Raw genomic sequence first — 26,269 nt, 5'->3', positions numbered from 1 at the left:
TATCCCAAGCACTTCGCACAGTGTCTGGTACATAGCAAGTGCTTTGTTGTTGTTGTTCAGTCATTTTCAGTCATGTCTGACTCTTCATAATCCCTTTCAAGGTTTTCTTGGTAAGACTGGAGTGGTTTACCATTTCCTTCTCCAGCTAATTTTACAGATGAGGAAACTGAGGCAAACAGGTCGAAGTGACTTGCGCAGGGTCACACAGCTAGTCAGTGTCTGAGGCCAGATTTGAACTCAAATCTTCCAGACTGCAGACCTGGAACTCTATCCACTTACTTGACAGACTATTCCTACCTCCATTTCCTCCTCTCTCCAATCTATTCTTCACTCAGCTGTGAAGTTGTTATTCATAGAACACAGGTTTGACCATCTCCCTCTAAAAATCCTCAGTGGTTTTCCATGAAAGATAAAGATAAAAACTAGAATTTAGATAATAGCTAGCATTTATATAGTGCTTTAGGGTTTGAAAAGTACCTTATGTTATTTCATTTGATCCTTACAAGAGATACAATTTTCATCCACATTTTACAGATGAAGAAACTGAGTTTGAGACAGTGGAAATACCTTGTCTAAGGTCATAGTACAGGTGGAAAGTATCTGAGACTGGATTTGAACTCCTATCTTCCTGACCTTAAGTCCAACTAATACTTACTCTCTCTCTCTCTCTGTCTCTCTCTGTCTCTCTCTCTCTCTCTGTGTGTGTATGTGTGTGTATGGCTCTCTCTCTCAATATATGTGTGTATGTGTGAAATCTTCAACCTGTCACCCCCCTGTTACCTGCTCTCCTTCCCCTCTCCACATACAATTCAGCTTTCACTTACCTGTGCCACCTTATTTCAGGTTACTCCCCTTTATCTGCTCTCTTCCCGTCATACTGGCTTCTTAGCTTTTCCCCATATACAGCATTCCAAGTCCTTTGTGCCTTTTCTATACATGTCCTCCATGTCTGGAATACACTCTTGCCTCATTTCTGCCTTATGGAGCCTTGAGCTTCCCTCAAAACTCTTCTCCTTTCCTAATGATGCTACCTTCTTAATCTACCCAGATAGTAGCAGTTTCTTCTATGAGATGACCTTGTATTAATTCACATATTTTTATTTACTTGTATACATGTTGTATCTCCCAGTTCTACATACAGTAGAATGTAAATTCCTTGAGTGCCAGGATTATTTCATTTTTTCATTGTATTTTCAGTATCTAGTAAGATGCCTTGCCACCTAGTACTTAGTGAACATTTGTTTAATGAACGAATGAATGAATGTGCTGAGCTAGATACCAGATGGAATTCAAAGAATGAGAAGATATGGTGCTCTTTGTTGGGTACAAATTATGGATGACCTTGAATGCCAGATAGAGGAATTTATACTTTATTCAGTAATTAATGACTAGCCACTGAAGGTTTTTGAGTAAGGTATAATATAATTAGAGTTCCACTGTAAGAAGCTTAATCTGGCAACAGTGTGTAGGATGTATTGGAGGAAGGCAGAAACTGTAGATAAGGAGGCCAATTAGAAGCTATTGCAATAGTTCAGGAAAGGTGGTTGCAGTGGAAACAGAGAAAAAAGAACGAATGTGGGGGTGAGGGAGAGACAGAAGTCAAAAATGACTCAGACTTTTCCAACTTGGGTGACTGAGATGATGCCGATTCCATTGATAGAAATAGGAAAGTCAGGAAGGACTAAGTAAAATGTTGAGTTTGGTTTAGGACATGATGACATGAGGTGAAGAGAGTTGCGAACAATTCTTCAGCAATGCAGAACCATTGATAAAGTATAGGCAGGTAACTGAGCAATCACTGATTTGGATATATAAGTTCTAGTGTGAGGAGCAGATTGGAAGATACATATACATACACATACATGTACACAGGTATGCATATGTGTGTATACACACACACACACATATTCTACCTACATAATAGAAAGCATTTGATCCAGTGTTTGGTTTAAGATTCCAGGATTAAATTTCAAGGGGTGAATGTGCCATTTGCTATTACTGAAATAGGTTAAATTTGATAATCTATGCCTCTTAAGTGCTGATCCTTTCTAAGATGTTTTACTTCCATTTCTGGCAGTTATCCACCAGATAACATTGTTAGCTATTAAAAACTTAGACCACTTTGGTCTAAGTACCTTTCCTTTAAAAAAAATTAACTTATTTTAAGAACATTCATTAATTCAGTCTTTTTTTGTCCTCAAAATGCAACTTCAGTGTAAAATGCAGCTATTACATAACCACACATCTTTTTCAGTCTCATTAATTTTCTTTTTGGCATCATTTTTACATATTACATTTATTTCTGAATATATCTCTTTCCCCCTCTCAATTACCTAGCTAACTATCCCCTATAATAGAAAGAGAAATAAAGAAAAACCATTTGAGCAAAACCAATCAATACACTGACCATCTCTGATGGTATATGCAATATTCTACCTAAGGTGCCATGTCTAAACACAGGGTAGTGTTTAGTAAGAAAGTAAGACAGGATAAAAGTAAGACAGGATAAAACTCCTGATACAGTCAATATTGTGTTTTTTAAAACAAAAGCCATACTCTTTGTTGCAACACAAACACCAATGTACATATGGGTGTGTGTGTGTGTGTGTGTGTGTGTGTGTGTGTGTATAAGAACTATCTCTATGGAGGCACGTGGAGGAATGGAAAGGGTCTTGGATTTTAGAGCCAAAGTGGAAGTTCAAGTCATGGGTTTGGCATGTATGTGACCTTGGCCAAGTCCCTTGATCTTTCTTTGCCTCAGTTTCCACAACTGTAAAATGAGGAGTTGGACTAGGTGACATAAAAGGTACTCTCCAGCTCCAAATCTGTAATCCTTTGATGATTTAACTAAATAATCACAATTAAAATATCTAGATGCTTTGTGGTACCATCTTGACTACCTTAAGTTATTATCAATGTAGGTTTAAGTTAATCAGACTTCTGGGGGTTCTCCTAGATGTATAAATCAATTGGAAACTTTTCTTATAAAGACCAATAAATAAATAGAGCATTTATTAAGCACTTATTATGGGTCTGACACAGTGCTTAGTACTGAAATACAAAAACAAAGAAAAAGACAGTTCCTGCCCTCAAGGAGCTTCCATTCTAATGGGGGAAGATAGCCCATAAAAAGGAGCTGCCCAGGGCAGGGGGAGACAAGGTGGAAAAGTAGTTTAAGTGCCTAACAAACTGTGGTGTGCTGCCTGCCTTTGCTGATGAGTTAGGCTTGTAATTAGGGGCTTTCCTAATCATGAGATCATAGATTCAGTGGGCCCTTAGGGCCTTTCATTTTAGAGCCAAGGGTTGAGGCAGAGAGAAAGGGGGTCAGTAACTTGTCCAGAATCACATAACTAAATGCTTGATGCAGGATTTAAAGCTGGGTGTTTTTAACTCCAAGTCCAACTGGAGAATGCTTCTCGTTTTCTGTCTCTCTTAGAGCATCTGGCTCCATCCGCCTTCTTCAAAGGATTTAGAAGTCCAGAACATGGTGTCTACCCGTGCACCCTATGATATTTTTCCACAGTACTTTGGTACTTCAAACATCTATGGTTTTGTTGGTTTCCTCCACTAACAGAGCTCATAATCTCTCTTTGGCATCTCAGTTTCTAAGGGTAAAAGAATAAACCATCATACAACTAACTTGTTGATGGGCCTTCTTCAGTTGAGCTGGACTGGGCCTTGGACAACAAACAATCTATCTTGGAGCCTGCACTCAACATCTTTTAACTTGGTAGAGCCCACTAGAATTTGCACTTTATTGGCATAAGTTTGAGAGTCTGGATTTACCTCCGTGCCACAACGAGGCATTGGGTTAGGATTTAAGTAGAAGATATTGCTGCCACTTTGAACCTAGTTCTCCCCAGGTTACCTTGGCAACCAACATGTTGATCACTCCCTAAACCCTTGATCTCCTACCCTCAGATGCTAGCATTATTGAGTAAACAGGTTCCACTTATACTTTCTTTGCTAGTCCTAACGTTCCTATGTGGTTGCAGCTTATATTGGCAGGTTCTAATCTACTTTTATGTCAGGGCTGACATTTTATAAAGGGGTCTAAACTTTCAAAAACACATTTTGAATATATGACAATTTTAAAATACAGCATTTTCTCATAGGCTACATGATTCGTAGGTGGTCTTTGACATAAAGGAATCTTCTGGGATAAAGAATGAAATTTTGACTTTTTTTCTTGCACAGTGAAGAGAGTTACCCAAATATTTGTATGCCTCGGACTCATGTGCACTCCATTAGAAGGACATATGGTAATTCTCAATTATTTTATTGCAGAAGTTCAAGGGAAGAAACTATCCACCGCCTCCCCACCAAAGCCTTCAGAGGGCCAACGCTTAAGCAGTTTGACTTTTGGATGCTTTTTATCCAGAGCAAAGAGTCCTCAACAAGTAATTAAATCAGAGGAAGTAAGCAAGATATCATCTAAAGAACCTGAGTTCCCAGAAGGAAATCATGTAGAAGGTATTTACCACCTAATGTTATTTACTTTTAACCTTATACATGTATTTTGAATCTCTCACTAGCTTATCTTCTGTATGAAAGCTTTCTTTTGTACCTTGTTCCTTGTATAACAATGCCTGTGGCAGTTCTCCCATATGATTGGAGGTGATACTTTTTTTAAATGTCATAATGTAGAAGCTTATGTAAAAAAGAATAACCAAGTTTAATTTAGAGTGACTATATTTGTACCAAATTGCTAGTTATTGAAGAGTAGTTATACAAAAAAAATTTACAAATACACAAGCTTATTTAAAGCATCTTGCCAAGTTGATGTTTTCTTTTCTAGAAATGGACATCCCAGAAACTTCCCTTGTTAGCCAAGTACAAGAACATAACAAAGGTCAGAGGTCTTTGCAGCAAAACTCCTGTAGCCTGGAACAGAATGGGGTGACAAAGGCAAGTTATGCCCTACAAGGTGTAGGTGGCGTCAAAGACACATCAAAGAATTCCTGTGTAAGTGACTGGAGTTCTGATGAGGAGGAAGAAAGCAAAGAAAGGTTGAAATCCCGGTGTGACTCTACACTTTCTAGTCATACTTCAGAGGAGAGTACCAGGTACAGCAGAATGGGAAGTGAAATGTACTTGACAGCATCTGATGACAGCAGTTCTTTATTTGAGGAAGAGAGTTTTGGCATTAAAAGAACAGAGCACAGAAAGTTATATTCCTGGCAACAGGAAGCACAATGGAAGGCTCAGAGCAGTACAAGTGGAAAAGGAAATTGTGAATCACGGAGTAAAAAGGGGAAAGATGGTTTTTCAGATGAACTGAACAAGAAATTTCAGTGCCAGAGACTGGACTATTCATCTTCATCTAGTGAAGCCAACACCCCAAGTCCTATTTTAACCCCAGCTTTAGCACCCAAGAATCCTAGCCTGCCGCCCACAGAAGGACGTCAGCATTCGATGCCGTTCCATCCCTCCTCAAATCTGCCCCCCACAAAGTTAAGGATTCCTAATGTTTTCAGTATAAGTGTTGCTTTGGCCAAAAGACACTTAAGTCAGCCCCAGTTAAGTTCTGATCGCATGTTTGGCAGAAACAGAAATGCTATAAGCATGATCCGACCCCTCAAACCTCAAGAAACAGACATCGATCTAGTCGATGGAGACAGCACAGAGATGGTAGAAAATATGGATGTTGGTTATGATGATGGAGTGTTTTCCTATGACTCCCTTGAAGCACCTTGTTCAGAAGATTCAGAAATATGTGATTCAGCTGCAAAGAAGGCAGCTGGAGGCAAACCTCCAACTCCTCCACTTCATCGGTTTCCTTCCTGGGTAATTATTACAGTGTGGGTGCCTCCCCCACAGTGCCCTTTCCTTCTCAGGTGTATTAAGTTAGTCTGATTGTCAGCTTTAATTTTATTTATTTTCCTGCCTTTTTCTTAAAACTTCATTTATTCTGGCATTTCTGAAACTTAATGTAGTAGGAAGTTAGAATATAATGCCTGGGTACCTGATGCTCCTTGATAAGTTTTGAATTACAATGCTAATGGTATTTAGATAAATCTTTGACCTATTTTTTTTTTTTAGTTTTCAGCATTCACTTTTATGAGATTTTGAGTTGAAAATTTTTTTCTCCCTCCCTCTTTTTCTCGCTCCTCAAGATGGCAAGTAATCTGACATAGGCTATACATGTACAATATGATCTACCATCTATCTATAGTTAATAGTTCTATAAAATATCTATCATCTTTTATAGATGATAAATTGATAGATATATAATCTATGTAGTAGATTAATAATTTTATATACACTGTCCCTCTATAGGTATCTATGCCTACTCATAGATATCTATCTTTAGGTATCTGTCTATTTATAGATATCCATCATATATTAATAATCTAATCCATATCTATAATATAGATGTATAATTCATATCTATTATAATGCCTATAATCACTATAAGTATCTCCCTCCACCAATACAGATTGTAAGCAGCACCCCCTCCATACTTTCTTATCTTGGAGATTCCTGTCGGTCAGTCAATAAACATTTAATAAATAATAAATAAAGTGCCTGCTGTGTGCCAGCCACTGTGCTAAGTGCTGGGGATAAAAAGAGAAGCAAAAAAATAATCCTTCTCTCAAGGGGACTGCTCATAGTCTTGGGGGAGATGAGATGTAAACAACTATGTACAAACTAGGTCCTGTATAAATAGGATAAATTAGAGATAATCAACAGAGGGGAAGGGACTAGAATTTGTGTCCATGTCTTTCTCTAAGTGAAAGTTTTGTATGGTGCTTAATGTGTTCCCAATGAGTAGTCCCAGAGAATCTATCCCTAGAGAATCTATCCAAGGCACTGGAGGGCCTTGTTGCTTGGGTTGTCCATTCTTTGCTCTTGCTATGGGCTCAATTCATTTCCATTTTCCATCCATTCCATTCATCCATATTCTTTTTGGTGACTCTGATGTCCCCTTTCATGGAAAAGTCATCATTGGTAATATGTTGTCATATGTTGTTGTTGGTGGTGTTCAGTAGTGGTCTGACTCTTCATGATCCCATTTGGGGTTTTCTTGGCAAAGATACTGGAGTGGTTTGCCATAGCCTTTCCCAGTTCATTTTAAAGATGAGACACTGAGGCAAACAGGGATAAGCTGCCCAGAGTCACATAGCTTGTAAGTGTCTGAGGCCAGATTTGAACTCATGAGGGTGAGTCTTCCTGATGCCAAGCCCAGTGTTCTATCTATTGCATCACCTAACTGCCCCATTGGTAATCTGCTCAACCTATTTAAACCTACCATGCAGGTTTCCATTTCCCTTGGGCTCATTTGGAATTATGATTCTTCTGAGATCATAGTATTCCATGATTTGTAGCCATATAGCTTTACTGGGAGAATATGGGTATCATAGAAGATGAGCTTAGAAGCAATTTGGCATAGAGCTAGGATCTTTTTTGTGTCTTGGACCCCTTTGGCAATCTGGTGAAGCCTATGGACCCCTTCTCAGAATAATATTGGGTTTTTTTCATTCATAATTAAAAGAAATGCCAAATTTTTCATTCATAATTAAAATAAATACCAAATGAAAATAAAGATGTAATTTTTTTTCCATCCAAGTTCATAGACTGATATCTATCCAAAGACCAAGTCCATGGACCCCAGGTTAAGAACCCTCTGACACAGAGAATAGTGAGCTGGTCTTGGAGTCAGGATAACCTGGGTTCACATCCCATCTCTGACACATAGGGGCTAGTTGACTTTGACCAAGTCACACTCATTGTTCCTAGGCAACTTGATAAATTAGAAAATATTTGTTAATCTATACTGGTAGAAGGAGTTTGCCTACACTGATAAAGGTTGGTTTTTTTTAGCAGAAGGTGCCTTTGGATCATTTTTTAAAAAAAGAGCTTTTAAAATATGATCCAATTCAATTTCTTCTGACCACTTACTGGGAACACAGTAAGTACCATGCAATACTTCACTAAAATCAGCCCTTTAAATGGTATCTGAGCTGTAGGAGGGCTTTGTTAGAGTTTTAGATAAATTAGGGACTTAATTCATTTTTAAGTTCTTTAAAGATCATGATTTCCTTAGTACAAATAAAATACATTCATAGAGACATAGGTCATCCACTCTTGTTTTGAATTGAACCTTTAATTTCAATGTCTTTTGTGTCCAGACCACCATCAATCCACCTACAATGTAGTATTAAATGCTAGATGGCACAGGGAAACACGTTTGAATATGACACTAAGATTCCAATTATCTACCCACTAGGCAACATCCCTTTATGGTTCTGACCTTTTAATTCTATATACTTGCCCAGGAAGTTAGATAAGCCTGGAATCCATTGTATTAAATTGTTCTGCTCCTGTTTCCTTATCGTCCTTCAGCTTGCTCTTCTTTCTGTGAGTCCACTTGACCCTGGAGAAGTAATTTAGCTTTTCGAGGGCCTCTTAGCAGCCTAAGTTTTGAAAATGGGGTTTTCTATAAGAGAAGGAAAGCGAAATAAAAATACTAACTTACCTTTATACTAAGAGGTTAGGTTTAGAACTGGGAGGAAACTTGGAGCCTTCATCACTTTATAGACTAGGAAACCAAGTCTCAGAAAGGTTAATGTGACTTGTCTAAGGTTACACAGAAAGTGCTGCCAAGATTAAAACCCAGGTCCTCTGACGTCAAACTCAGTACTCTTTCCCCTGTAACCTCTGCCTCTTTCTAATCTTATTCTTCATCCTTACCACAACCCAAAGCACCTCCATGTTATTCCAGGTATCCACCATGTTCTGGCTTCTGAACATTTTTTGCAAATCTCAAATAAGATTCTTTAGTCTGCCTTTTTTTACCCTTTTACTCAGAAATGAAGAATAACAAATCTCTTGGTATTTAAAGATCCTCACAATCTCACCCATTCCTACCTCTCTGGTCATCTTACACTTATTCCCCTGTCTGCATTCTAAGGTTCAGCCTTGTGGGCTGCCTTATGGTCCCTGAGACCCAACATTCCGTCTTCTACCTCCATGTCTTTGCATTGGATGGAGCCTCTATGACTGAGATGCTCTTTCTCTGTACCTCTGCCTCTTAGAGTCCCAAGTTTCCTTAAGAAAGACAATTCATATGCCAGCGTCTTCATGAAGCCTTTGCTAGTCCCACCAGATGCTAGTGTCTTCCCATCCAAAGTCAGTTACTTTATGTTTGCTTTCTATATGTCTGTATCTACATCCATACAGCCAGACATACAAATATATACACAGACAGGTAGCATACCCCATTAGAATATAAGTTCTTTTGTCTTTATGCCCTCAGGACATATCCATTTAAGGAAGGGATTAAGCACCATCTTCTCCCCATTCCCTACCATTTATACTGCTTTTGGCTGTCTGTGAACCTCCCCGTACCTTCCTTCCCTGGAAACTCGTCATGGAAAATCACATTATCCTGAAAGGTTGAATCTGCCTGGGTACTCACATCTCATCAGTACTCTCTGCCTCTCTGACTGGAGATCATGAGCTCCTGGGCCACCATTTAAGGAGGAGACTCAGTATAGTCTTCTCCCCATTTCCCACCAGCCATGCTGTTTTTGGACTTCTCCATCATGCCCCTGAGTTAGGTACCTCCCCCACCTCTTTTCAGCTTTCTTTTGTGTGTTGTCTTCCTCCATCAGATTGTAAACTCCTTGAAGGCAGGGACTGTCTTTAGTTTTATTTGCAGCCTATCTCCTGTCACACTGCTTGGCACATAGTAGGCACTTAATAAATATGTGTTGACCAACATAGTAAATGCTTGTTAATTGACTGGTTGAAATAGTCTCCTGATTATTCTTTGCCTCTAACTTTTTACTTCATATCGTATCTACTTTAATTTTTCTTTTCTTTTCATCTTATGAGGGTCATAGAGATTCTAGAATGATTAGTAATTATAAGTGCCTTTTCTAAGTTTTTTTGTCTCTTAAAATATTAATCAAAAATCAGAAAATAAATATAATGCAATATTCATTAAATAACTGACAAATGAAAAATGCTTTGTTATGTATCCCTCAAAATAGTGTATTTTATTTAGCATTGACAATAGTATTGCAATAATATCACAGAATGATAAATTAAGGAAGTCTGAGCATCACCATAACTGGGTAACCTAATTCAAACCTCTGTCTTTAAACTAGGAAAGCAGGATTTATGCTGTGGCCAAATCAGGCATTCGAATGTCTGAAGTCTTCAGTACAGATAATATTAATAAAAGTAAGTGATTTTGGTTTGTATGCCTTGTGCGATTTGCACAGGGGATTGTGGGTTATCTAAGATAAAGCATTGCCATTGGAATAAACAACAGATGGGCTTAAACTTCCAGAAAATTACCTTGTATTCTTGTCTTTTTTTTAAAGTACATGTTAAAATTCATCCTTTCCAGTCTAAAGCTGTATACTTTGAATTCCAACACAAGATTCACTTTAATTAGTTGTCTTTCCTGCTGTAATTGTGAAAAAGGTGGAGGTAATATATGAGTTATAGGATAATTTAATTAGGAGGATTCAAACAGGTTGAGTGGCTAGCATGGCTATACCCAAAGAGTTGGCATTAATGGCTCCATGTCAGTTTAGAAGGGTGGCTCCAGTGAAGTACCTCTGTGCCGTTTAACATTTTTATCAATGACTTGGATAAAGGTATAAATATCAAGGTTGTCAGATGTGCAAATGGCATAAAACTGGGAGAGTTAGTTAACACATTAGGTGACAGAAGTTTCAAAAGATCTTGACAAGCTAGAACGTTGGGCTGAATCAAATAAGATGAAACTTATTGGGGATAAATGTAGAGTCCTAACCCTGGATTAAAAGAAAAATCACTAAGACAGCCTGAGTAGGCATAGTTGGACAACTCTTTGAAAAAAATCTTAGTGAACTGCAAACTTAAAATTAGTTAATAGTACAGTATGGCAGCTGAAAAAATTAGTGTGATCTTTGGTGTTGTTCAGTTATGTTGGTTGTGTCTGACTCTTTGTGATCCCATTTGAGGTTTTCTTGGCAAAGATACTAGAGTGGTTTGCCATTTCCTTCTCCAGCTTATTTGACAGATGAGGAAACTGAGGCAAACAGAGTTAAGTGCCTTGTCCAGCATCACGTATCTAATAAGTATATGAAGCCAGATTTGAACTCACAGAAATGAGTCTTCCTGACTCCAGGCCCAGCGCTCTATCTATTGTGCCACCTCACTGCCCCTGTAAGATACAGTCACACCGATACAGGTATGACTTGCCCAGAGTCACAAAGCCAGGATGCATCTGAAGGACTTGAACCCAGGTCTTCCAAACTCAGAGGTCAGCTCTCTACCCACTACAGCATACTGCCTTTCAGGTAGACATTATGGATATGATTATTTGCACTTCACATAAAAAGAATTAAGCCTCAGAGAGATTTGCACTCAGGAAGATGAGTCTTCCTGATTTTAGGCCCAGCACTCTATCCGCTGTGCTACCTAGCTGCCCTAGGCCTCATTAAAAAGGGCATAGTGTCCAGAGTTTAGGAAGGTTATAATCACAAGATAGGTCTGGCCTGACCACATTTGTAGTTGTGTTTGGTTTTAGGTGTATGATTTTAGAAAAGACATCGATATGCTGAAAGCATGCAGAGGAGGTCTACCAGAAGAGTACAAGGCTTTGAATTCATGCCATATGAGGATCATCTGACAGAACCAGGGATGGTTAGCTTGGAGAAGAGATGATATGAGAGCTGTCTTCAAGTGTCTCAAGATCTGCCTTGTAGAAAAGGATTCATCTTTGTCTGTTGGTCCCCAGAAAGTGGGAATTGAATCAGTGGGTAGAAGTTAGAAAGAGGCAAATTTAGGCACAGTGTAAGGGGAAGTTTTCAACAATTAAGGCTGTCCAAAGTGGGACAGGAGAGAGTTCCAGTTTTCTGTAAGAGGGCCTCATGAAAAGTACAGAAGAGCCCAGTTAGCTTTCCCACTTTTACTCCAGCAGAGATTTGAAATGAGCTCCAGGTTGAATAATAACCAAAAAACTCCCAAGAAAAACTTCAGTTAACTTTTTTATCCTTAAAAAAATTCTTCTTATAAGGAATGACTCTGGAAGCAAGAAGGGGTAAGGATATAGGTGATGTAAGACAAAAAATATCAGTAAAAATCCGTTTTAAAAAGAAATGAAGCAAAGGAAGTTAAGGTTATGGAAGAAAGATTTAGAACAAGAATTAATGGCTTAGAATAGAATGTGGTAAAATTAATCCAAGATACAGACCTTCTGAAAATTAGAATAGACCAAATAAAAATTAATGGCTCCATGCAACAACATGTACATGTTGTTTATTGGAATACTGGAATAAATCAAAAGATGGAAAAAGAGAAGAGAATATTTTATAATTACCTGATTACCTGAAAACCATGACCCCCTAAAAATCTTAGATACTATGTTTTGAGAAATCATTAAAAAAAAACTACCCAGATTGATTAGAACCAGAGGGCAAAGTAAAAACAGAAAGAATAAACCAAACGCTTTCAGAAAGAAACCTCAAAATGACAACTCCCAGGAATGTTAGAGCCAAAATCCAAAAATAACTTACCTAACAGAGGAGAAATAGAATAAAGGACTTTCAAGCATTCTTGTTGAAAGACCAGAGATCAGCGGAAGCTATGAAATATAAATACAGGAATCAAGAATAAATCAGAAAGGTAAATACATCTGAGCACTTGGAAGGAGCTGGAGGATGATGAAAGTGATTACAATCTAAAGGAAGAAGAAGCAAGTATACCTTGGGAACCCTAATGTCTCAAGAGTCATAGAAGGAGTTAAATGACAAACAGATGGACAGGGAGTGGTTGGCTCTGTTTTTATGGTCTCAATAAAAGAAAGAAAATAGGAGAAAATGGGAATGTACAATGGAAGAAAGGAATAGGAAGGGGAAAGAACTATTTCACATAATTGGGCTCTGTAAGATCAAGAATATACAAGCTTGGAGGACAGGGTGGAGAGAAGAGGTATCACGAGGAACTCACTTTGATCTGAACCAGACAGAAAAGGGTTGAGTGCCAGCAAACACATGGTTTGGTGAAGAAATACATTAAACTCAACAGAGAAATAGAAAAGGACAGGAAGAGGAGAGAACATGATTTCAGAGGAAAAGTAGATAATTAAAACAAACTCCAAAATCCAAGGGTGGATTGTGATGGGGGAATTAAAAAGAAAGAGTAGGAACTTGTGACTAGGAAACTGAGTGAGGCGAAGGGCAGGGGGAGGAATTTGTTGTTGTTCAGTCATGCCTGACTCTTCATGACTCCATTTTGAGTTTTCTTTGCAAAGGTACTGGATTAGTTTTTCCATTTCCTTCTCCAGCTCATTTTATAGGTGAAGAAACTGAGGCAAACAGGGTTAAGTGACTTACCCAGGGTCACATAGCTAAGAAGTATCTGAGGCCAGATTTGAACTCAGGAAGATGAGTCTTCCTGATTCCAAGCCCAGTGCTCTATCCACTTTGCCACCTAGCTGCCCTGGGATGAGAGGGGGAATGGGTGGTAGGGGAGAACTAGATCCCTGCAATTATAGATGCAGGGCATCTATAGATGGGGCAGCTAGGTGGCACAATGGATATTGTGCTTGGCCTGGATATAGGAATGCTGGGCCTAGAATAAGGAAGGAATACTCATCTTTTTGAGTTCAGATTTGGCCTCAGACACTTCCTAGCTGTGTGACCCTGGGCAAGTCACTTAACCCTGTTTGCCTTAGCTTCCTCATCTATAAAATGAGCCAGAGAATGGCAACCCACTCCAGTGTCTTTGCCAGGAAAACCCCAGATGGAATCGCAAAGATTCAGACACCGCTGAAAATGACTGAACAACAAAATGTAAAGCACGCTTTCTCTTTCACCACCTTCTTTATTAAGAGGAAGTCAATGCAATGGACAAAGAGGAAAAAGAATCAGGGTTGGGGGAGTGGATACCCAATTAATCATAACCACCATTTCATTAAGGCAGAATGGGGTAGAAAGCAGAATTCAACCATCTATCCTTTACAGGAAACTTTTAAGACATAAATGTTCAGAGTTAAAATAAGGGGTTAGTGCAAAATCTACTTTGCTTCATGTGGATAGTGAAAAGGGCTGTCTCAGGAGCTAGTAGATTCTTTTATATTAGATAATAGTGTTCTAACTGAATTTAGGAAGACCTGAGTTCAAATGAGACCTCAGATACTTCCTAGCTGTGTGATCTTGGGCAAGTCATTTAACCTCTGCCTTCATTACACATTTATAAAATGGACATCAGAATAGCACCTAATGTACAGCATCATTATTAGGATCCTCAAAGTGCCAGGTAAGGGTTGGTTATTATTATTAATTAACATTATTGTTATTCTCATTATAGAGAGAAGTATTACATAGATATTCTCTATATAATATTCTCATTATATAGAGAGTTATTCTCATATATCAAGAGGCTGCGAGACCTCTTGTCAGGTATTTCATAGAGAAGATTCTTTTCTAGATTGTGGAAGGATTTGAACTAGATGGCTACTCAGGTCCTTTCTAGCTCTGGCATTCTGTGAATTCTTTACCTAAAAAAGGTATTTTTAGTGTGAGATTTTCACATTGTGGATCTGTAGTAGGGAGTAGGGATGTAGTAGGGAGGAGTAGATGACTTTTGGGGACAAACCACTGCCTAGGAGTAGGGAGAGTAGTATCCTAGAAACTTTCTCCTGTCCCGCTGGCCTCTTCTTCTTTTCCCACATGCATGGTCTAGATTTTTGTCACCTAATGCTCATAGAAAAGGTGATTGATAGCAAAGCTCCATGGAAGTAACAGCATGTAATCAGAAGGTGCTTGCCTGAAGTAGTCATTCATTTAGGAAAGATCAGCAAACCAATATTTATTGATCACCTTCTGTATGCCGAGGGTTGTACCAAGTACTTACTGTCAGGAATATAGAAGAGTAAGACATGGTCACTATTACCCTCAAGTAATTTACAATCTAGATGGGAAAAAATGATTAATACGGACCACCTCTCAATCCATTATCTGATCCTATTCACATGAAAAACACTGAACGATACTCTAATGTACAACTAAGTCTCAAAGTGTGTACTACAGGTTGTAAGTGCTGTGGTTCATACTGTAGAAATCTTAATGAAGAGCCACTTGCATTAATATGCATTTGTGTCTTTTCTAAATTTTGTCACATTCAGAAGGAAAATATTTCCCTACCCCGCCTCCCTGGCATTTCAATATGTAATTGTCATTCATTCTGTTCTTGATTTCAGATTCTTTGTTGATGCCTTCTTATTCTACATCAGGACTGTATACATCTCTGATTTACAAAGATATGACAACCCCAGTGTATACAACTTTGAAAGGGGTAACTTTATCATCATTATTAAATATATGGTTGTGGTTGTGAAAATTCTGGACAATCTCCTTTATTCAGGCTCTGGATTCCGAACTTGATATTTTAACTGGGTAGGGCTTTGAAAAGCATATCAGAAGTTCACATCCATGGATTGTGAACATGGGAGCAATGGAAAATGTCTGGAAAAGATATTGACCACTACAAAGCCTGAATTGGTTTCTATTGTTCTCATGTAGATTTTTTCTCATTATTCATTGTTTAAAAGAACCATATTAGTAATGATGTAGTAATTAAAACTCTAATTTAGAAAGATCTTTATATCCATGCCAGGTTTGTTTTTTCTCCCCAAATAACCTGAAATATGCTTGAAATGTAAGACCTTTTATGTCTATAGAATCCTCTATTAATTAGAATTTGGTGGACTTTTTAATTTTTCTAATTTAAAAAAATTTTTGGAGGGGGAGGTGAGGCAATCAGGGTTAAGTGACTTGCCCAAGGTCACACAGCTAGCAAGTGTTAAGTGTCTGAGATTGGATTTGAACTCAGATCCTCCTGACTCCAGGGCAGGTGCTCTATTCACTGCACCACCTAACTGCCCCAAGGGTGGGTGGGTTTTTTACTTAAAGACTGGCAAAATTAATGAATTTGGGATGCCTTAAGAAACTTTTATTCCATGACTTGAATTTACAAAATATCATCTTGGATGTGTTTGTTTTATGTGTTTATGTATATGTATACATGCCCTCATGAGGAAACAGCTGTAGAAAGATACACAGGTTTGTATTTGTGAGATTGTTGTGCTCCTTTTTTCAGAAGGCAACCCAAATAAGCAACAACCCATTCTTAGATGACTCATCAGGATCTGAGGAGGAAGACAGCTCCAGGTCCAGCTCCCGGACATCTGAATCAGATTCTCGAAGCCGAAGCAGGCCAGGGAGCCCTCGAGCCATGAAACGAGGTAAGAAGCCCCCAAACAGAGGAGAGACTCCTCACCTCTACATGAACACCAAATAATTTGCAAAACATATAGGGAATATAAGCTCCATGGTATGAGAGTTCTTTATCAACATGCCTGTTTTATAGCATCCAACTCACATGGCTCTGTGATCCCATCAGTTTGGGTATTCTCTCCAGTGCTAACACGACCTCTCCATGCTTGATACCCTATAGCAGTGGTATCCGACTCAACTAGAAAAAGAGGACACTAAGTGGTATATAAGGTTATCTATGGACTTCATGTTGAGTAAGAAAACCACATATTAACATCATCTATGTTCTTTTGTATTTTTATTCTTTTGTAAAATATTTCCCAATTACATTTTAATCTGGTTTGGCCTGCCTTCAGGGGTGTTGAAGGTCACATTGTGATATGTTTGCTACTTCTTCTCTAGTATAATAGAAAAAAAACTTTCAGAGTCATGAGACTAGAGTTATCAGGATGACTAAACCAATTGTGTGACCTTCATAGTGTTATTGTGGTGGTAAAATAAGGTAACTGACCTGATGAAATATGGTTTCTCTTTCATCTTGATTGCTTGGCATTCGTTTCATCACTTGGTTATTTTGTGATAGTTTCTGGAATATGATACACTGCTTAAAGTCAGAAAAACATCTGCAGAGCTATTTTCATCCAGTATTCTTTTCTCTTAACAAAATGGCAGCCAGTACACATTTTAAGTAGGTGTGTCTTCTGTAATTGTTAATGAATTTCAATGAAATGTGGTACATAGATAGATGTTACAGTGAAATGTGATTACATAGATAAGGATCTAAAGGTCATATAACCATTAAGATATGTGAAAGCACTATTCAAAAGCTAATTGTTATTTTAGCAATTATGAATTTATATCAAATGAGAAATAGTAATGGTGTATGTTATTGACATAGCAAGTTACAGCATGACTTTCGAATGTTGGCAAACAATTTGTATCAGCTTCTGCTTAGATGATGGATAACTACCCTGGTTTTTTTTATTTTAGTGTATGGATCCAAAGTTAAGCCGAAATACAAGTTTAAAAAAATATAGCATATTTCATCACAACGGGGGGGGGGGGGGGATTTTTTTATTTAATGATTCAGCAATATGTCTTACTAGTTGGAAGTAGATTTTCCTAAAGGAAGTGAATCAGTATGGAAGTGACTTTTTAAACTCTAAGTTATGAGAAGAAAATGACACTGGATCATACTTTAAAATGACTCAGTATTTTAAAAAGCATCACATATTTAAAATTGAGTGGGATGACGTACAGCAGGATAAGATCTCTAAGACATTAACAATATAACCATGGACAGCTCTTTCCAGATATCAAAATAACTGGGTAAAAATGCTTGCCAAGAGAGACTTTTTAATAATGAGAAGTCACACTTCAACTTATATTGAGAACCTGAGCCAGATATGAAGTGTTGTGACAGGAAGGGTTGTGACGTGATGTCGCTTTGAAGTGATAGGAAGTGATGTCACTGAAAGAGATAGCATATTATAATGGGAAAGTGATGGATGTTGAGTCAGGAGAGATGAGGGTTTGAATGCTGTCTGTGACACTAACTGTGTGGCCCTAAGCTAAGTCCTTCTCTCTGTTGTTTAGTTCTTCTTATGTAAAGTGCAAAAATCATACTGGTAATGCCTACCCAAAAGGCAACATACTGTAGGGGGTAGAGAGATGATCTCTGAGTTAGGAAGACCTAGATTCAAGGCCCACCTCGGATACACCCTGGCATTGTGACCTTGGGCAAGTCACATCTATATAGATGTGAATATAACTTACAGGGGCAGCTAGGTGGCACAATGGATAGAGTGCTGGGCCTGGAGTCAGGAAGACTCATGTCTGTGAGTTCAAATCCGTCTTCATTCACTTATTAGATATGTGACCATGAACAAGTTACTTAACCTTGTTTGCCTCAGTTTTTTCATCTGTCAAATAGCAAAACACTCCAGTATCTTTGCCAAGAAAACCCCAAATGAGGTCACAAAGAGTCAGACCTGACTGAAAATGACTGAACAACAAAATAACTTGCAGAACAAGTGCTAATCTTCATTCATACCTAATGTGAAGAAATCAAGCCTCAAAAAAAAAAAACAAAACCCAAACCCAGAAACCCAGCTGTTTCAGCAGATAGGATGTGGATGGATGGAGTCATGAATTTTGTAAAACAGTGATATAAGAAGAAATCTACTCTAAACATAGACTTGAAGATGTGTTATCCATGTAAAATAGACGTATTTATATACACACTAAAATCTCTTTATTTCGTGTCCTTCCTTGGCCTCAATAGAAGCTTGCCTGACTGATGCTACCAGTTCCTTTCCTTTTTCTTCTGACCTGTGTTCTACATGACCCAATCAAGTGTATGTCTAAAGGTTGATCCATGATGACTTAGGGGATAAAACACTAACATCTCTTAGAGATTCTAGACCCTAGAAGCTAAAGGGACCTCAAGGTCATCTTGTTCCAAACCCTTGTTGTATAGATGAGGGAACAGAACTCCAGGAAGAGGTGACTTGCCCAAGACCAGACAGGTAGTGATTGTCTGAGACACGATTTGAACTCAGGTTCTCTGACTCCAAAGCCAGTGCTTTTTCCACTGTGCCATTGGCCACATGTTGAGATAACCTGGTGTATAACATGAATACACTTTATTTTATTAATCAATCAGGTGTGTCTTTATCCTCTGTAACTTCCGAAAGTGATTATGCTATTCCTCCTGATGCCTATTCAACGGATACAGAATATTCAGAACCAGAGCAGAAGCTCCCCAAAACTTGTTCCTCTTCCAGTGATAATGGGAAAAATGTAAGCATGGTAATATTTTTTCATATTAATAGACCCCTTAGTTAGGAGGGTCCAACAGTTGACACATTTATGAGATTTTTCTTTTTCTTTTCAAAATTAGGAGCCCCTGGAAAAATCTGGCTATTTGTTAAAAATGGGTGGCAAAGTAAAGACCTGGAAACGGAGATGGTTTGTTCTTAAAGGTGGTGAATTACTTTATTACAAATCTCCAGTGAGTATGAGGAACTAACTGTTTACTATGGTATCCTACAAACTGTGACTCAAGCTCCTGATTCCTTTTCATGTACAGAACACCAATAATGACAACAAAGCATTTTTTTTAAAGGTGTTTTATTTATTTTTAGTTTACCACACACGGTTCTACATAGTTTTGAGTTCCAGTTTTTCTCCCCTCCCTCCCCCCTCCCTCCCCAAGACGGCATGAAGTCTCATATACCTGTCATGTATAACTTCGCATTGAATTAATTTATGCTCTAGTCAAGTCGTGGAGAAGAATTTTGACCAATGGAATGAATCATGAGAAAGAAGAAACAGAACCAAAAAAAAAAAAACAAAACAAACAAGAAAAAAAAAACCCCAAAAACAAAAACAAAAGAGAAGCAGAAAAGGCGAGCATGTAGTGTGCCTCAGTCTGTATTCAAACTTCGCAGTTCTTTCTCTGAATGAAGATAGCATTCTCCATCGTGAGTCCCCTGGAATTGTCCTTGCCCCTTTAGGTTGCTGAAAGAAGCGCAGTATGTCAGGGTTGGTCCTCATGGAATCCACATATCTGTGGCTGTGCACAACGTTCTCCTGGCTCTGCTCCGCTCACTCAGCATTATGTCGTGTAGGTTCTTCCAGGTTGTTATGAAGTCTGCATCATCCCCATTTCTTATGGCACAATAGTATTCCATCACCTTCATATACCACAGCTTGTTCAGCCATTCCCCAATTGATGGGCATCCCTTTGCTTTCCAATTCTTGGCTACCACAAAGAGAGCTGCTATAAATATTCTTGTACATATGGGTCCTTTTCCCGCTTGCATGATTTCTTTGGGATACAACCCTAGAAGTGGTATTACTGGGTCAAAGGGTATGAATATTTCTATAGCCCTTTGGGCATAGTTCCACACCGCCCTCCAAAATGGCTGGATCAGCTCACAACTCCACCAGCAATGCAACAATGTTCCAGTTTCCCCACATCCTTTCCAGCATTTATCATTCTCCTGATTTGTTATTTTAGCCAATCTGACAGGAGAGATGTGGTATCTAAGAGTTGTTTTGATTTGCATTTCTCTAATCAGCAGCGATCCAGAGCATTTTTTCATATGCCTGTAGATAGCTTTAATTTCTTCCTCTGAAAACTGCCTGTTCATATCCTTTGACCATTTCTCAATTGGGGAATGGCTTGTATTCCTATATATTTGGCTTAGCTCCCTGTATATTTTAGAGATGAGGCCTTTATCAGAGATACTAGTTGCAAAGATTTTCTCCCAATTTTCTGCTTCTCTCCTAATTCTTGTTGCATTGGCTTTTTTTGTACAAAAACATTTCAATTTGACATAATCAAAATTATCCATTTTGCATTTTGTAATGCTCTCTATCTCTTGTTGGGTCATGAATTCTTTACTTTTCCACAAATCTGATAAGTAAACTATTCCTTGCTTTCCCAAATTATTTAGAGTATCAACTTTTACTCCTAAATCATGAACCCATTTTGACTTTATTTTGGTATATGGTGTAAGAAATTGGTCTATGCCCAGTTTTTTCCCTACCATTTTCCAATTTTCCCAACAGTTTTTGTGAAATAGTGAATTATTAGCCCAGAAACTGTCTTCTTTGGGTTTATCAAAGAGTAGATTGCTAAACTTGTTGATTTCACCTACTTGTGTACCTATCCTATTCCACTGATCCACACCCCTGTTTCTTAACCAGTACCAGGCAGTTTTGATGACTGCTGCTGTGTAGTACAGTTTAATATCTGGTGTGGCTAAACCACCATCTCTAGCATGTCTTTTCATTAATATCCTAGATACTCTAGACCTCTTTTTTTAATTTTTTAAAAAATTGTTGTATATTTGTAGCAAATTGTACATAGTAGATTTGCAGTTTCATGTACAGTTGTCTTTTTTATTGTAGTAGGTTATGGAAATGCTTGTTTTATTCCATAAATTAAAAATAATTTTTTTTAAAAATTGCATTGCAGATTATTACATTAAATTTGGTTTTCTTTCTTTTACACAGAGTGATGTAATTAGAAAGCCCCAGGGCCATATTGAACTTAGTATGTCCAGTCATATCGTTAGAGGAGATAATAAGCAAACAGTTCAGGTAATTATCTTAAGTATTTTATGTCCTACATAATCAGTTCTCAATTAGCCATGTAAAAAGAGGAGTAGGAATGTGAATTTGTGTTCATTATGCTCTCCTAGGAGAATATAAGCTCTTTGAGGACTTGGATTCAAATGTAGCCTCTGCTAGGACCTTGTGCCAGTCAGGAAGACCTAGGCTCAAATCCACTTTCTGATGTTGTTTGTCCTTCATTCTCAAAGAGGATCAACGACACCAGGAGGTTGAAGTCTTGACTTGAAAACGAATTGGATTTAAGTGAGGCAGGGCTGTGCAAAGTCATCAGCCTCACTCTCCTCCAGAGTCATAGGAGTCCAGTGGCAAGACATAGGTCAGGACAACTGGTGATGGCCCTGGATGCAGTGGGAGATCTTCCAGTCTAATACTTAGTAGTTGTAAGACCCTGGGACAATCACTTAACTTTTCTAAGCCCTGGTTTCTTCATCTGTAAAATTAGTAGGGTGGATTTGACCTCTAAAACCCCTTTCAGCTCTAAATCTATGATCCTCTGACCATTTGAATTTTGTCTTTGTTTCTCTAGCGCCCAGCACAGAGCATTGACCTAGCAGGCATCTTCATAAATGTGTGTTGAATTGTTATTTGAAGGAGTGATTCAATACAACTAGATTCACCTGTTTATTGATGCTAAAACAGTTTTGAAGTCCTAGAGACCAGGATAAAGTCATGCAACAGACAGTTTACCTTTTGATGGGCCCTACATCTCCATCCTTCACTTTTATTTTCTCCTCTGCCCTCGTCCCCAGTGTTGTCAGGCTATTATGTAAATTAGAGATCTGATTCATTCACATGAAGATGTTAGTGATTTAATATGCTAGCCATCCTGGGAACATTTATATTTAAAGAGGAAAAAGTGATTAATAACCCAAAGGAATAAATCTTTCATGGTGTAGTCTAGCACTGTGAACAGGATAGGGGAGATGTTTTTGTGTAGGAGGAACCGGACAGGTGTCCCTTTCATAAGATGGGGTCATGCTGCTAACCCTGTGATTTCATGAGTATAGAGAACTTTCATTGAGGAAACTCTCTTTACCAGTGCACATACCTTCTCTGCCCTCTGAGAGTTGCCAAGGGACATTGAGAGGGTAAGTGATTTACCTAGGGTCTCAAATTTCAGAAGCAGGACTTGAACTCTTGACTCTAAAGCTAGTTCTCTGTCTACTATTCCAGGGATTCTTAACTTTTTTGTCATGATTCCTTTGGCAGTCTCATAAAACCTATGGACCCCATTCTCAGAATATTTTTAAGTTAATAAAATACATAATTTAAAAGAAAACCAATTATATGGAAATAGAATCACCAAAAAAATTTTAAGGTTCACAAATTAGTCAATCAACAAGCATTTATTAAGTGCTTACTGTGTGCAAGGTAAATCCCAAGTTCAGAACCGTTGCCCTTCATTATGTTGCCTTCATGGACATGACCCTTAGATGTATGCACAAAAACACCACCTGTGTCATGTGCAAGAAACCCAGTCTTGCCGGAAGGAAGGTATGGCACCAGAAAGGCAGTCTTCTCTAAGCATCTGAGGGAGGAAGTTTTATATTCAGATACTTCTTTCTGAAATACCTTTAATGTTTGCTTACCATTGTTTTAAAAATAAGGCTGAGAAAGCAAGCATAATCCTCTTGACTGGCAAACAATAGAAGAGCAGTAGAAATTACCCTACAAGAACATAAAAAGAACGCAGCAATGGGGAAGGCTTGGCCATGTTGGAAGAGTGTGGTGGGTGGACAAAGTGACTTTAGAAGTGTGTGGAAAATCCTTACGGTGGATATGCCAAGTATGAAAAATTGAGGGCTGATTTATCTTGTCATATATTAGCTGCAACCATGTATAGGATGCAGAAACTTCCCCCTATGTTTGAAGTGTGTTGTGCCCATAAAATTCTACCTGTGCTAGAGATTTACATTTCTGTAATTAGTGGCCCTCTCTCCCACCTAAAGAGATATACATCAGGGAATTTGTTCCTTCATTAAATTCTTTGTGAGGAAATTTATTCTAATATTACTCCTACTCAAAATTTCAAACAATCATATGAAGACTAGAAGGGTCCCCAAGATTCCAGGTACTGATGTGGTACAAAGACAAGTTAGTGAATTCTATACCCAATATTTTTTTTAATCATCAAAGGTGTCTGTTGTTAAAATTAAAATAACCTGGTTTTACGTTGAACAAGAATTTAGTTATTGTAGTTTTCACAAAATGGTCACAATGTGGAGAGTATAAGAATACATTGAAAAATCAGTCAAAAAGCATTCATTAAGCACCTACTAGGTGCTGGGCCCTGTCTTAGGTACTGGAGATACAAATACAAAGTGAGATTCCTACCCTTGATGAGTTTACGTTCTATTCCTCAAGAGGCAAAATACTCACAGGGATATAAACTACAACTATTATTGAATTGGTATAGAAAACCCCAGAGAAGGTCACTACCTTCTCTGCAATTTGTGGTCTTAGAGAGCTGTCTGGGACTGAGAAGGCAAGTGATTTGCTCAGGATCAATTTATATTTGTGTCAGAGGCTAGACTAGAGCCCAGGCCTTCCTATCTCCAAGGCCAGTACCCTATCCAATGAAACATACTGCTTTTCTTTTTTCTTTTTTTAAAATAAATTTCTTTTTTATTTTTAGTTTACAACACTCAGTTTCACAAGTTTTTGAGTTCCAAATTTTCTCTCCCTTCCTCTCCTCCCCATTCCCCCCTGAGTTGGCATGTAATCCAATATAGGTTCTTCATATACCTTCACATTGAACTTATTTACATAATAGTCCAGTTGTAAAGAAGAATTATAACCAATGGAATGAATCATGAGAAAGAAGAAACGAAACCAAAAAGGAAGGAAAAAAAGAGAGCAAATAGTTTGCCTCAATCTGCATTCAGACTCCGTAATTCTTTCTCTGGATGTGCATAGCTTTTTCCACCATGAGTCTTTTGCAGCTGTCTTTGAACCTTGCATTGATGAGAAGAGCCAAGTCTACTAAAGTTAGATCTTACAGAGACTGTGTGTTTAATCGTGTATAATTGTCTCCTTGTTCTGCTCTCCTCACTCAGCGTCAGTTCATATAAGTCTTTCCAGGTTATAATGAAGTCTGTCTGCTTCTCATTTCTTATAAAACAATAGTATTCCATTACATTCATATACCACAATTTGTTTAGCCATTCCTCAGTTGATGAAACACAATACTTTTCAAAATGTTGAAAGACCATTAAATACAGATTCTGTTTTTAAAAGCACACCATAATTAGGGACAGAGGGAGGGAGAATTGACACCTGGGCAAATCGGTAAAGGTACTTCTTGCACATTACTCTTGGTCTCAAAGGCGAGGTATAGAGAACCATGTTTGCTTCCATGTCATTTGATTGTGTTTAAAGAATGGGCTTAGAAAGAAATAAAGAAATCCTATAATATTTCTCAAGACTTACTTTATTCTCCCATTCTAGTTGACTACTGAGAAACGCACCTACTACCTAACTGCAGATTCTCCCAATATATTAGAGGAATGGATTAAAGTCTTACAGAATGTCCTTCGAGTACAAGCTGCCAATCCTCTTTTCCTCCAACCTGATGGAAAACCTACAGTCAAGGGGTTGCTTACCAAGGTAGGGTCTTAGGACATTGAACTTCTTAGAAATGATCATCATGCAAAAATGTGTACTGTGCCTTCCCTTTGTTCTTGTCTCTACTTTATCCTGTAGGTTGCTTGCTTGTCCATAACTGTTTGTGGAGGTGGTGTTGTTTGTCCTTTGTTCTCAAAGAGGACCATGACATCAGGGAGGTGATGCCATGATATGCAAGTGAACTGGATTTAAGTGAGGGAGGACTGTGCAAAGTCACCAGGCCCACTCTCTCCTCCAGAGCCATCTGGGTCCAGTGGCCATATATAGATAAGGATGTCTGGAGATGGCCCTGAATGCAGTGGGAGTTTGCATTAGACATTAGACTATGAGTTCTTTGAGACCAGGCATTGGTTTTTGTCTTTCTTTGTGACCTCAGCACATAGCACATTGGCTGGCGCATAGTAGGTGCTTAATAATGCGCATTTACTGACTGATCAGTTAGTATACCATCACAAAGCTCTATTTTTTTTCTTTGTTTGTTTGTTTGTTTGTTTTGGTCCAGACCTGTGATTTTATTGATGGGAGAAACTGCCATTGTAGGAACTTTCTTCACTGATACAATATCAGCAACTTCTCCTGTTTTATATAGTCTCAGCCTGGTACACTGAGAGGTTCAATGATTTGCCAGTGGCTACACAGCTAGGCTGTATCAGAGGCAGGATTTGAAACCAGATCTCCCTTCCTTCAAGGCCAGCCCTCCACCTGTTTTGACTACATGGCCTCTTTATGTAGCAATATCATTTTAGGGTTTCCAGAGGAAATAATGTTATTTTTTCATTGCAGCATCAAGATAATTCATAAAGATTTGATTTTTTTTACTCTTCATACTTCCACATGGTGCTGTCAAAGGTAGAATGTGATACCCTTGCCTTGGATGGCTATTTGCTTCCCTAAACGACACTGCCCTTCCAATTTTTGGCTCATGTTATATTTCTCATGTCTTCTCTTCCTCATTTCAATTGTACATGAATATTCTTTTATGCGTTTTTAATTGGAGTAATTTGATATGATTATCAGGTGACTAAATTCAGGGGCATTGCAGTGGATAGAGTGCCAGCCCTGGAGTTCAGCGGACCTGAGTTTAAATCTGGCCTTAGATACTTATTAGCTGTGTGACCCTGAGCAAGTCACTTACCCCTGCTTGCCACAGTTTCCTCATCTGTAAAATGAGAAGAAAATGGCAAACCACTCCAGCATCTTTGCCAAGAAAACCCCAAATA

At 38.4% G+C, this 26,269-nt stretch overlaps 1 protein-coding gene across 2 annotated transcripts in view; it reads left to right on the top strand.

Annotated features, from left to right (window-relative positions):
- PLEKHH2 (pleckstrin homology, MyTH4 and FERM domain containing H2) overlaps positions 1-26,269 on the top strand; it is a 118,778-nt gene that overhangs the window by 46,227 nt on the left and 46,282 nt on the right. For both annotated transcript variants that reach the window (XM_036752063.1, XM_036752064.1), the window contains exons 7-15: positions 4,288-4,473; positions 4,799-5,787; positions 10,116-10,191; positions 15,206-15,300; positions 16,105-16,249; positions 18,946-19,082; positions 19,183-19,293; positions 21,306-21,392; positions 24,873-25,031. In XM_036752063.1, the coding sequence (XP_036607958.1) occupies positions 4,288-4,473; positions 4,799-5,787; positions 10,116-10,191; positions 15,206-15,300; positions 16,105-16,249; positions 18,946-19,082; positions 19,183-19,293; positions 21,306-21,392; positions 24,873-25,031 (1,985 nt within the window). The remainder of the gene's footprint in view (positions 1-4,287; positions 4,474-4,798; positions 5,788-10,115; positions 10,192-15,205; positions 15,301-16,104; positions 16,250-18,945; positions 19,083-19,182; positions 19,294-21,305; positions 21,393-24,872; positions 25,032-26,269) is intronic.

This window comes from Trichosurus vulpecula, chromosome 3 (genome assembly GCF_011100635.1).
Source record: "Trichosurus vulpecula isolate mTriVul1 chromosome 3, mTriVul1.pri, whole genome shotgun sequence".
Taxonomy (NCBI): domain Eukaryota; kingdom Metazoa; phylum Chordata; class Mammalia; order Diprotodontia; family Phalangeridae; genus Trichosurus; species Trichosurus vulpecula.
This window is presented reverse-complemented; position numbering and strand designations above follow the sequence as displayed.